General features: G+C 29.3%; 1 protein-coding gene and 1 long non-coding RNA gene across 7 annotated transcripts in view; one reads left to right on the top strand and one right to left on the bottom strand.

Annotated features, from left to right (window-relative positions):
• Positions 1 to 7,320, top strand: part of LOC114130276 (B-cell receptor CD22-like) — a 332,047-nt gene extending 324,727 nt beyond the window's left edge. For all 4 annotated transcript variants that reach the window (XM_050204078.1, XM_050204079.1, XM_050204080.1 and 1 more), the window contains 2 exons: positions 866 to 1,111; positions 6,840 to 7,320. In XM_050204078.1, the coding sequence (XP_050060035.1) occupies positions 866 to 1,111; positions 6,840 to 7,279 (686 nt within the window). In that variant the 3' untranslated portion in view covers positions 7,280 to 7,320. The remainder of the gene's footprint in view (positions 1 to 865; positions 1,112 to 6,839) is intronic.
• LOC126551229 (uncharacterized) lies at positions 4,902 to 6,957 on the bottom strand. Of its 3 annotated transcripts, none has more exons than XR_007605092.1 (3): positions 6,426 to 6,829; positions 6,080 to 6,282; positions 4,902 to 5,980 (listed from the first exon to the last, which is right to left on the bottom strand). It is a non-coding gene; the product is annotated as an uncharacterized LOC126551229 (long non-coding RNA). The 3 variants fall into 3 exon arrangements; XR_007605093.1 differs by having other exon boundaries at positions 4,915 to 6,282; positions 6,426 to 6,753; positions 6,818 to 6,955; XR_007605094.1 differs by having other exon boundaries at positions 4,916 to 6,282; positions 6,426 to 6,748; positions 6,818 to 6,957.
• Positions 7,321 to 14,598: the final 7,278 nt, after the last annotated feature.

The raw sequence follows: 14,598 nt of genomic DNA on the forward strand, positions 1-14,598 counted from the left end.
TTGTATACTGTACAACGAAATTTTAACACTGAATTAATAAGAAAAATTTTATCTGTATATTTGAAAAGTCTATTTGTTTTTTTTAATTTCATTCATTATAAAAATAACTAATTTATATAACTGATATTATATTTGTTTAATGACTTCTATAAGTATATACTTTAGTTTTCAGAAATGCTACTATACTTCTACTCGTAAATTACGTTCTTATTTATATTTAATTAAATAAACAGGGTTAATATTATAATAAATTATTAAATTACTTTCTTAAGTTTCTTTTGAACGTCAAATAGTTCTATCGCTTAATAGTCAAAGTATCGGATTAAATTATAACAAAATAGAGTGTCGCACTGTCTATTCTAATGTTTAAAATATTTAAAATATAGAATTCGTATTATTATCTTATATTAAACACTAATATTATTATAACGATAAATTTAAATTCAAAATAAACACCTTAAACACTATATACATTAAGTATAAGGTTTTGTGGACATTATTATTATTCCCAGAGGATTGAGCTTATACATAAAAATATGATGTTCAATGATTGGACCAATTACAACAGTAGTTAAATTGTATGGTATATGTATTTATAAACAATTGAACGATACATATTGGTATTAACTCACGTTTTCGAGAGGATTATTAGTTTTGAAATGTTAGTTTAAAGTACTTAATAATAATAATAATAATAATAATAATAACAATCATTTGCCGTTAGCAAATTGGTAAAATAGTAAATACGCACGTTGCTATCATCGGGTATATATTATTGTTAATCGCGATTTGTATTTTTTCCACTCGTTGAATTGCACGCCTATACACAAACGTGTTTTACAAGTTTTTTATTGACTTTTTACAGGATTTGGCGTCGAAGTGTTAAAAGTGTCACCGGTGTTGATAACGATAGGGAGCGTTTGCCTGTTGCTCATCCTGCTGACAATCATCGTGATTGTCAAACTGAAGACGGCGAACAGTAGAAAACGCAACTCACGACAACCGACCGGTGGCGACAAACAAGTGATTGTCCACCAGAGGAGTAATGGACAAATAGCCTCGTCCATTCTAGAAACGGATACCGATCCTGACCTGATTCAAGTGAAATACGGTAATTAGAGCATTCATTTTTCATTTTTTTTCCGACGAGGAAGCTACAAAAATTCGATATTTTTTTTGCGTATAACCGGTATAGTGTTAGGCTTACAGCTGATGTGTAATTATTAAAAACCAAGCCGTACTTGTATTTATTGGTGGTAAATGGTGTCATTATATACCTATACCCAAATAAGTATAATGTATATATTATAGCATTACTTTATTATTTAATACAACGCATTAAATGTATAAATTTTCAAAAGTTATGCGACGTTAAGAGTTTAAGACCGTATAAAGTGAAAGTGAATCAATTAATTATTTATCATTAAAAAAATTGGTATTATCTACTTATTATACATCGATTTTATGACTTATAAAAAGTGGTTTATGTCGATGATATTGTCTTAAAATAATAATAACACGGTTTTTTTTTTTGTTCGAGGAAATTAATGCTAAATAAACGAAATGCCTTTGTAAAATACGTCGAGTAGAAAATAGGCCGTATTAATGCCGACGAGATAAGTCTAAAGCACAAGCATGTCGTTTGGCACTCTCGGGGTTAGACGGGTTTTTTTTCTCCGGTCGGATCGAAAACAATCACCGAATAATAGAGTAGTTTATCACTACGCCACATACATAAATAACTCTTAATTCTCACGAAACTTCCGGAAAACGTAATCTTGTCTACGAAAGTATTATATATGTGTATCATAATAACGACGGTGGCGTGGTGGTCTAAACATAAATAATAAAAAAAAGAAAGGTGTCCGATAAGAGTATGTTTTTCTAACCAATATGTAATATAATGTGTATGTGTATACACTATAGGCGGCAGCTATAGTTCAAATAAATTGATTCGGTCGTTCATCTTGCGTCGAGTAAAATATTACGCGAAAATTGAATAAAATCTCAGACTACATATAAGTATAATATGTAAGCAGATACACATTGATAATGCGTATAATATATAATAATATGATTTAGGTGTATAGACTATATATTATTATAAATTTATAAGGCCCGTTTCGTCCGATATAATAATTCTACCTCGAAACTCGTATACTACGACGATAATATTATAATTTTACGACTTCCATAATCGTATATGTCTATGTGAACGGAATAAGTTTCGTATGACATATACTAACACGCCGTGCATCATTATTTTTATGTTTTTTGTTTTTTTTTTTACTTCTGCTACCGTATTACCGTATTTATTATTTATAAACGGTTAAATTTCGAAACGCGTACTCCCAAATATCGCATAAGCTCATGTTTTGGAATAAATTTACATACGGAAATTCGACGAATTATAATATAAACTGTATAATTAAAAATGTGCCGTTTTAATTTAATAAAATCACGCCAGTGGGGTGTATGGGAGCGGATCGCTCGACACCGTGTATGCCTTTTGAATATTATGACGTGTATAATACGTATATTGTATACCTGTATTAAATGGATACGCATGACAACGTGTCGCTGATAATATTTATTACAATTAACGTTTTGTTTTCTGACAATATTTCCGACGCGGTGTTCTTCGCAAAGGAAACTTAACAACGTCATCGTCGAATACGATTTAATTACATATTATTAGGTATGAATATTATAATTTCAAGGTATACGAAAAGAAATTTGTATTTGACAATCATTCAATCTTAGTCACTGCAATATAACAGCATAATGTTTTACGTAAATCACGTATATTATGACGTATACTGTTTAGTAATATGCATATTATAAGGTCGGTGTGTTGATGGACTTAGATAAAATATAGGGAAAAAGGCTCCAAAATAAAATACGTTTTCATATTATTTGAACTACACGTGTTCACATTTAAATCATTAAAACGCATTTAAGAACCGCTATGAAAATATTATTACAGTAGACAATATTATTATTATATTATTATTAATTTAATAATCTTATTTAACTACCATCTACTTAACTACAGAACGTTGGGAAATTATTTTTATGATGATTTTACAAATGGTGTGCTATGAATATCGCTCAATAATATCATTGGATATTATTCCATTTCTGTATCTAAACATTAAATGTTTATTTATAAAACCAACTATAACTATATTCATCAATATGTATGTATTTGATATTTTTTATTTTCGATTTGATTATGACATTGAACAAATGGAAACGGACCCATAACTGATGTGTATGGAACCGTTAATGCAGATTGTACAACATTATAAACAAATAAATATGTAAATATATTATAACAAGCCTCAGTAAAAATATTTAATGCATTTATTTCATATAATACATGTAACTGGTATTTTTATCGTAGCCGTATTTTATATATTTATTATTATTATTTTTTTTTTATATGTCACTACAATTATTATCGCGTGACACATTCTTCATCATGAATTCATAAACACGCTCACATGTATAATAGATAGGTACATACAAAGCTGGATTCACGTATTTTATGTGCATTTTTCCAGCTTTTAAAATACAAACGTTCATATTATTATGTATTAAGCATAGGTACGTGAGTATTTTGCTTCAAAGTTAACAAAAGTAAATCATTATGATAGCATTTTGTAATAAAAAAAAAAATAAAATAAAATTATTACCTACAATAATTCGATTGTTGAATGTAAAATATAAATGATTATTGATTTCTATACCCAATACTAATGCTAATAAATATATTATGTCATTATTAGAGCAAAAAATAAGTAATTTTGATTCATTAAAATTATTTTAAATAGTATAAAATATATATTTATGGAAGACAAATAGTACCTATTATAAATTGTTTTTCTCGTTGCTTAAAAATATGTTGTTAGTATCTTAACTAATTAGTTAATTAGGTAATCAAATTAAATTCTCTAAATGATTTTATAATTCATATGTGTACTCATTGGGAATATACATTTTTGTTTCCAGTTATACCCTGACAGTTAACTGGAGGTTTTAGTACCACCTTTGTTAGGGAGCATGTCCAATATTTTGACATTTTCCGATTTTTACAGAAATATGTTATTTGTATCTAAACACACTATTTGGTGTGAAAACGTAATATAATACAGTGACTCTCAGTAATTCGAACCTTGCTAACTCGAAATTCTCGAATAAATAAAATTCCCCTCCAAATAACAATAACACTTAATGTTAAAATAATCTTGTCAACTCAAAAATTTAGATGTAAGATATTTTAATAAATTGTTGAGCTAAATTTTTATAAAGACTAATAAAAAAAAAAAAACTCGAAAATTAATTAAACAAGATTTGATATTTCGAATTTTCTCATCCAAATCTAGAACTAAATATGTGTATTACTATTTGTATTAGACGATATTGTCTCCGATATATTAGGCAATGGTAAAGAAGAAGTCAAAAACCCTTAAAAAAAACCCTGTAATATCACAAATAAAAAAGCGACACTTGCTTTAGAAAAATTACGTAAATATATTGAAACCAATGAAGATATGGAAGATTTATTTAAACCACTCGATTATTTAGATAATAGAATAGAGAATAATGTTTTAAATAAAAATAAACAATAACCTTTTGACCAATTCTTTAAAAATAATATTTATATGCATAGTTTTTTATTTCTTTAATGTAAACTACAAAACTAATTTAAACTTTTATTTTTCTTTTATAATATATTTTTTAATAACTCGAAATATTTTAAGTCGATTTTTTTTCCCGGTGAACTTCGAGGTTCCGAGAATACACGTGTGTGCCTATAGTAACAGTATGTGTATCTTAATTTCATTTATTTCTAATAGGGAATATAATAAGTTACACGAAATAAGTTTTGTGTCTCTTGTAAAATTCGATTTTCAACGTATTTTATATTATGCATTATATATTATTATAATATATTAAAATATTTTTTTTAAAGCGAATAATTAACTAATTTCCTACGACTAACCTTAGAATGTGTATGTAGAATCGATGATGAATCAATTATTATTGTCGACGTATATGAGATGTTACAACGGCTCGGTGCTTTGAACGATCCCGCGAGGTTTGAAGTATAGATCACTGCGTTCTAACTATGACTGGCATACTTAATCTTAAGACTCGAATAGTTAAGATAGGTTAAAACGCATCGAATAATAATAACCAATAGAAAAGTAGTATAGTATACGTCAGTAGCGCTCCGATTGGCTGAATGATGCGAAGACCCACAAAATGTCACGCCCAATGTTATAGTTTAATAATCATTATGATTGTTATTCATTTAACGACGTTTTAATATTATTATATAATATGTTTTTATATTATTTTAATAATAATGATATTAATGTGAGAAATTTTTTTTACCTATGAGTATATTTATGAGAATTAAAAAAAAAATTTGAATTTGTATTATTTCGCGTATAAGATATAAACACTTTATAGCATTTTATGATCGAATCATCGAAATAACTATATAAGACAAAGAAACAGCCCTACAATTTGCAAACAACTATTCACGGGAGCGGAGCACGCGAGTAACAGCTAGAATATATATATATATGTGTTTAACACTTATAAATGATGTATTGCATTTGATTAAAACCATTTTGATATAAAATATATGTATGCTTTTAATTGATAAAATTGAAAATAAATAGTACCTAATTGTTTTTCGTGGTTTGATATTTCCGATCTTTACCGACATTTTTTCAACTCAAAACTCGTAAACATTCGATACATTCCGTTTTTATTCAATCAAGAGTACCTATACTATTCTTTTCCTTTTCCCATTGTCGTATACTTATCAAACTTTCCATAATCACATTGACGATAGCACCATTAATGTCCTTAAAACACTCGTATTCGTAAAACGTATATCGAGTGGATCGATATTGAAGTTTGATTTCAATAATAATAATATGTCGTAAACGTCAAGTAATTTCTAAAGAAAGAAATAGGTATTAGTATAGTTTTACAAAATAATTTATTCTATTGTGCGTTTTTAAAAATAATTGCCTATGTAAAGATTAGTAGAACTTACAAAAACTTCATAAAACCAATAGAAGTTATAGAAGCAATGGAATTTATATCGTTGTTTTTATAATCCGCGTAGTGACAAATCGACGACGCAATGACACCTGTTTGTAACTCCCACCAGTGCTCTTGCGTCTTCTGCTGCGTTATCGTCGACACAGCTTTTATAATAATACATTCGGTTCACCGTGTATCGTAGGCAAGAGTCAGCTGGAACACAACGTTAAAGTATTAAAAAAAAAAAATAGTTTAAAAGGACGCATTTTATAATAACATTGCTTAAACATAATCAATATTAGTTTTATTTTTCATTTATTTTCGAACAACATTTTTTCACGGGTTTCGGCTAGTACCTGTTAAAATATAATGCTGTCAGCTATATCTGCTCGATTCGAACCACCGTCCGTTCGATATAGCCCCTCCGATTGCTTCCATCACATTTCCTACGGCCACAACAATTGTACTAGGTATTAGTTATTGGACAGTACGTAGAATTCCGATCAATTGAACTAATTTAGCTCCGTCATAAGTATTAATCTCGTGTCGCGGCAACGGTAAATTAATCTCGATTTATTAAAAGGCAATATAGTGTATATATTATATACTATATAATAATACGATCGTTTCGTGATGTACTATACTATACGAGATGTAATTTGGGCTTCGCTCGTTACTACTATACTAATAATAATATACAAACGATTCAATCAATTAATGTAATAACAGTAATAATAGTAATAATAACCTGCGTTTGTTGTGTCGAGCAGATCCGTCGGACGCGCCCAAAATGCGCAACGGTGGGGTACAGTTTTTGGACGACTCACACGACCCGGCCGTGGCCGGATGGATAGCCGCGAACGCAGCCGTCGCGCAGCAGACCATGTCACAGCTTCCGTTGTCGTCTTCGTCGTCGTCGTCGACGGGCACGCTGCGCAGGGGAGGAGGAACGGCCATCAACGACCGTCAACAGCCTCCGCCGCCGCCGCCGCAGCCGTCGATCGACTCCTCTCGCCGTTGGAACGACGTGACGCCGAAACCGTTTAGCTACACTCACCACCATTTGCAACAGCAGCAGCAGCATCAGCTGCAGTCGCCGCAGCCGCCGCATCACGTACGCGTCCGACCGGACCCGAACGAACTCGACGGGGCGGACATAAAGGAGAAGCTGATGATGTCCAGCGGTCACATACCCGAGAGTTGCGTGTGAACGACCACGTCGTGTCCTGCGTGCTGTACATAATAATATTATAATAATATTAATAATAATAATGAAAAAAAAATTGTCGCATAATGTTGTATAATAATATAATATGTCAAAGAGAGAAAAACGGTAAACCGCGTGCAATAAAACGTGTATGTATGTATATAGTAACACTACGACTGCTGTAAATCGCATTTAATAGTAACAACGGCGAAAAAAAATTTAACGATTTTTAGACCAGCGTGGGTCCATGTAAACTTCGCGACTCCCCGGACATTTACCCTCTACTACTTGTATAATAATGATATCTTAAAACTTTCCCAGTCGCGTTTTAGACCGATTTATCGCTTCCAATCCCACGATAACTATATATATAGCAATAATAATAATAATAATAATAATAATAATATTATTATAATTATTATTATTATTATATTGGAACCTTTTTAATAATATCGATACTGATTATAAAAAATTAATATAATAATAATATGATAGGTATAATATAATAGCTCTATTGATCTAGTGTAATATAATATTATGTATAGGTAGTCGTTCGGAGCACCGTAGTCGAGTTTGTGTATTATCGTAAAATAATATATAATGTAATATAATATAATATGTGTTAAGATTAAACATGGGCCGTCGACGATCATCATTGACCCGCGCCTATGAGTTGTAATAATAGTTAAAATGTAAAAGAAAATTGTGTATAGATAGCTTCGTCCCCCGCATATAATTCAAGAGCGTCCTGCGCGTTCATTTTTAAAAATATAATATTTCGTACTTCTCTGTTCCTCGTCGTCGTTTTTGCAGATTATAATAATAATAATAAAATAATTTAGCCAAAAATATAATTAGATCGAATTCTTACATATAATAATTTATACTGTTTTAATAAAAAAAAAAAATGTTTAAAAAAAATACAACTTTTATTTAGTGTAATCCTGTTATGTATTAATATAACATAATATTGTGTATATTTAAACGTTACCTTTTATCCTATTGTGTTATCTCATAAGTACTCATATAATATTATTATTTAATAACTATATAATTTTATGATCGTTGTTGTTTTGTTTTTAAAAATAAAACGTTTGTCAAATACTTTTTTCGAGTTGTGTTTCATTTCGACAAAGTACAATAAATTGTCCACCGGTAGTAACCCTATTTATGTGTGTACATGGATCATCGACGAATGCAATTCAACTGTGTGTGGATTTTTACCGCCGTAAACTATGAAAATAAATATGCACAATTATACACATTGAAACTTTTGCAATTTTTTTCCCCGTAAAACTAACATTTCTCAATTTATTTTAAAATTATTATGCTAAGCTATAATAATTAGACTCCGTATAGTTATTATAAAATATTACAATTCGTCAAAATCTTTAAAAAAAATAGTGTGCTACGATTATTACGTACATTGGCATTTGGTTTTAAAATATTTCGTTTGTTCAATGTTAATTATCTATAATAATAGTAGAAACATAAAACATTTTTTTTTCTATATTTAGAAATTTTTCTTTAATAGACTTTAAAGTTTAAACCATTTTATATAAAAATTTCAAATTTAACCAAGTTTTGTTATGGCTAATTATTCGATAAATAAACGAAAAATTTAAATATATAATATATATTTATTTTTTCAAAAGAAAATATAATTAATTAAAATAAGAATTTATATGAAAAAAAGTAATGATATCTTTAGTATAGTCATAAAAAATTGTCCTCTAATGAAAAAAATAAAAAGCAATAAATCAGATTGTTTCTGTATTTTTATTATATTTTTTTAATCTAATAAAATGGATTTTTTACACTTCCTCGTACTAATTGCCTACACGTATTTGTAATATTCTTACAGATAATAAATAAATACGTTCAGATGTCGATCATCAATGATAATCGATTGTGAAAATTAGGTTAGGTCTCATCGAGATGGTCAAAGATTTTTTTCCCGATTATTTCTACGATTCAATGAGTAGCTAAAGGTAATGCGTATAATTCAAATAAATATTATATTACACTTGATGGATTTTTGAATGGCAAATCAATTCGATTAATTAAAATAAAAATAAAATATTTTTAGCACAATAGTATCAGCTATACTATATTTTTGTTTAAAATAAGCTCTACTTCAATACTATTTTTCTAAAAACCAAATAAAATATAACTAAATAAATAATAAATATTCAAAACCATATATGAACGCCAAGTAAAGGAAAATTATTAAATATTATCTCTTTCCTCAATTAGTATCTATAGAAATTTTATTTAACTGTATATTATGAGCAGATTCGAATCGTATAAAGTACCTACTCATAATATGAAATCTCTGCATTTTTTTTTAACTTGTTTATTACGTTTCCAAACACAATCGCCATACAGAGATATTAAGTAATATGAAAATGAATAATTCCAACTTATACACACAATAATGAAACTCTAAATACATGTAGAATAAGATGTAATTTTGCCAGAGCAACAATGGTGAAATTTACGATGTCATCTAACGTATTGGGAAGAAAAATTAGATTTTAAAAGACATAAAAAAAAACCTCATCGACCGGAATAACGAAGTCAGACTCGGTGGCTACGCATCTTGAACCGCGTCTAATGGTGAGAGTGGAAATTCCGGGTAAATATCGTTTTTAATCTCGTCTCGGTCGTCGTCGTGAATAAACACGGGACCGACTGGCTGGAACGCTATTAGTTTTTCGAAATTGACCTTTTCTCGCAAACCTCCCCTCGCTTTCACTCGCGCCCTCTATATCTATACCGCTTCACCCGCTGTCCTGCAAAAGGCGCGCAAGCGGAGATATAAAACGACCCCGTCGGCTAAGGGTTAAGAAAATCGTTTTCGCAGACGGCGGCGGTGACGACGGAAATTAATGGTCAACAGCCCTTTGACGTGTGTGCTGTTGTACACGATTTGTCTTTTCACGAGCACCGTTCTCATGACATTCCGTTGGGTCCAAACACACCCGTTCTATATCTCCGCCACCTTTCATCACTCTATCAATCTCTTTTTCATGATCTGTCCATCACTCTTTCTCTCTCTTTCTCTCTTCTTAGACTTATGAGTTGTATGAGTACGTATGTTTGTTTATTGGATATCATATTCACGCTTGACGACGGCAGCACAACTACCATCTAGGGTCTAGAACGATTTGGCATTCAGCTCAATCAAACAAGGATTATTTATTTTCGGTATGTGTTTCCACTGATTTCGTATGATAATTCCAAGTAAGATCTCAAACGTTATGAACAGGCAAACGCATCGTGTCTTACGATTATTTATTGTTGTTATTATACAGCAGTTGTTTCGTTGAGAGTGCTGCAGACGTCGTCATTATATTATTATGTTTTAATATGTAATCCACTGAAAATAGTGTTCGCAGTTTACAGTTTTGACAACATCCTGCCCGAACACGAACGAAACTTTGTAAAGTTGTTTATGCGCGTGTGGCGTGTGAGCCTACAAAACACGAAGCTTTATAATAATTAATATACCAATAAAATACGTACGCATGGTATACATCAGAGTTTTTAAACAGTTTTTTTTTTTTATCTTTTGTTAACATCATCTCCATGTAGTTTTTAGAAATCTTGAAATATCCTACAGCAGAATACAAATAAGTATAAGGTACCAAAAATCTACTGCCAATCGACATACTACTATTTTAAAGAATAATAGATCACTGGATTTATCCTGTAAAAAAAATAATTTATAAATATTTTTATATATATATATATAAAATGCATGAGTAACGATCATAATGTTAACATTTTTGAAATTCAGGTTTGTATAATTAATTTATTAGGTATGTTAGAAATAACTCAAATCTTCAATGTCTGTATTTACTTTTATTAACATGTATACGTTTGTTGTACTTAGTTCGTGTAGATTGTGTAACTGAAAAACAAAAAAAAAGTTAAAAAAAAAAAAAAAACAATCATATCTAAATTTATTTAAATTCATAGTTTTTAAACAAAATGTTGATGTAAAAATGTACACGACTATTCATTATTTAATTTTTACTTATGGAAATTTCCTACCAAATATTAATTTTTTTTAATTCAACCGATTGAATTGCTGTTTTAGTATTTGCTTTGCTTTGAAAATTGATAATGATATCATTCGTTTTGCAATTAAACATGATGTAAACTAGGTCACAAGGGTAAACATAAATTTGATATTATGTAAATAAACGATTTGTAGTGTTTGAAATTCGGAGTTTGGTCGCTGGTCTATACTTCCTAAACTAAAAATAATCATTTATTTAATGCAGAAGTGTAAAACCAACTTGAACCCAATATGACTGATTTGTGTATATCCACATTAATCATTTCCTAGCTTTTAGCACAAAAATGTGATACTTGTGTACGGTTCGAGCAATAAATCACCTATTTTTACAGAGCCATGAGTTCGAAAGGATGTACCGCCACTTAAATCACATTTCATCATCGTTATAATCCACGAATGTCGACGAATACATGTTTGCGGAAAAGAAAGATCGTGTAAAAAAAAAAAAAAATAAATAACTACGCGCTGTATAGATTTATAGCTATTTTTCCGTTCGACCGAACGTGCAGTTGTTGCGAAATCCACATGTATGCGCCGCTGCACCAGACCCGTACAAAATCTCAGAGCTGAAATAACATTAAACACCGGACCTAATTTCTAACTGGAAGCGATGTCTCGGCGCGGAAGGATACAAACAAATGCCGGGGCAAAATTCTGTGTGTATATAATAGAAACTAGACCGTTCTCTATAGAGAACGTATAGCAAATAAACGCCAAACGCACGCGTTTTAAACCGGAAAAAAAAACAATAATATTATTTACGTATATTACTATAGGAACTATATATAATGATATTATATTGTTTATACGTTCTTAATAAGCGATAAAATTTAGTAGTACAGGTGATTCGGACAACTTTAATCGGCCGTTACCAGACTACGTGCGTGGACCGGAAGTGTTACCTATACTTATGTCGATCGGTTATAAACGCCACTTATAATTTTTATTACTCAAACGATAATTAAACTTGCCCGATACTCTTAATCCATAGTTTCAATAGTCAATTTGTACACGATATACTTTTATACTATTATTATGGTTTTGGATAAAAATCTTGGTAAACGTATTCAGTTATTAGAATGACCTAGCCGAGTCAGACGTCTTAATTTCAATGCCAGTCAATCAGACTGAAAACCCATCGCAGCGAAAATTATGTTCGAGAGTTACCTATAGGTGATCTCGGTGATTGATACTGTGTAGATATTAAAATAATAGTGACCATATAATGTTTGCATACCATAGCGAGGTGTTCTCTAGTCGTAGAAAAAGTAATGAACACCATTGTACAGGAGTTACGGATGTGACCTACATAAGATGACAATTGACATATAAATGGGAAAACCTATGCCGCTTTTTTAAGACTAAGGATAAACTAAGACCGATTCAAGTAGTAAAAATATTACTGATGGGTGTAGTAGTTAAAAAAATATTACTGTCTAGTGTCTAGAAAAAAATTCTTAGTCCTTAATAGGTAATTAGATTTATTATGACCTATCATTTTTAATTTAAAAAATATATTATATTTTTATTTGAATACTAATAAAAGTTTCAGGATAAGTAGGTATGTGAAAAAATTTAAATAAATCCAATATTCACAATATATTCGTATAAACAGTATGCAACTTACGTGATGATCGAATCCGGTCGAATCAATGATTATAGATGTCTGATCTGAAGTAACATTTAAGTCTTAATAAAAATTTTTTCAATCTATTATTTAATATAATATCTTCTCCTTTATAATTATTTTTTCAAAATAATCTAAATTACATCAATTATAATCTTACCATTGAAAAAAACAATTAATATAGGTAGTAATTTAATTACAATGTAATTGGACAACATTGAATATGAGAAATTTACTAAAATTAGATATTAATTTTTATGATTTGATTTTTAAATATAGATACTTATAACTCATAAACAACTCGTCTAAATTTCAATTTTTATATATTTTCGACACACGCTCTGAAAAAATATTAATTGAAAAATATATATTGTCATAAATAAAATTTAAGTTGATAAAAAATATATTATATATATATATTTTTAAATTGGCTGTAAATTGGCTGTAAATTACGAAAGAAAAAATATTTTCAAAGACAGTTAATAAATGTAAAAATAATAAATGGTTCATACTAAATTATCTGGATTGACAATTATATTGTTGGTAAATTATTTTTATAATATTAATTTTTGCCTCGCATTCCTATAATTAGATTAAAAACAGTAATAAATGTACATAATTTAAAACCACTATTTTAACAATAATTATTAAAATATTAACTTGAATACCTGAAATAATAACATGTTATTATTATTATTTTATTAGATTAGTCTAACATGATAAATTGTAAAGTACTATACATTTTAATAATACAGTTAATTAGAATAAATAATAATAAAAATAAAAATAATTGTCGAACCATATTTAAGTCGCACTATATTTAGGTAATAGATTTATTATTATCACGGGAGCTTCTAAGGAGTCTCGATATCTACTTGGGTAATTTTTGATACTAGTGGGAATTACGGTTCCCAAATTATTATCAGGTGATGCCACAAATTCTAAGACAATATATAGGTTAGATACGACTTATTTATTAAACTGTAAAGCTCGTATTATTTTTTGAATTACAGCTCAATGGAATTAGAAGCGATGATTTTCTGTCTTTGTCTAACACACGTGAAAAGTAGGCATTTAGACGTGTTTTCATTCTAACGTACTGATTGATCAATTGAAGTGATAAACAGTTGTGAATTGGCCCAAACGGAGAGTGGGAGAAATCTGCCGGGGCCGCTGCCATGAGAGGACTCTTTGCCATGGTCTACTTTTAATAGAAAAAATTTTATATTATCATTTAATATTCGATCTTGCTAATTTATAAATTAACAATTATACGAGTAGAATAATAGATAATAAATTAATAACACATAATCCTAGAGCACGAATATTTCTATATAATATTATTTACTTGGAATAATGTAGATATAAGTACAACTAGAATATGTTAATTGCTTATATACTTAATAATCTATGTATATTGTATAATATTAATAACTAATATAATATCAGTCATTGATTAAATATTTAGTATATTTAATCAATGGTTTTATAGTATAATTATGAAATGAAATATACAATATTTACGCTATTCTAACATGCACTATATATATCCATAGCTTATTTACTTGTAATTGGAAAAATTATTTTCCCTGACCCTGCACTCCACCA

Source organism: Aphis gossypii, chromosome 3 (assembly GCF_020184175.1).
Source record: "Aphis gossypii isolate Hap1 chromosome 3, ASM2018417v2, whole genome shotgun sequence".
Classification (NCBI taxonomy): domain Eukaryota; kingdom Metazoa; phylum Arthropoda; class Insecta; order Hemiptera; family Aphididae; genus Aphis; species Aphis gossypii.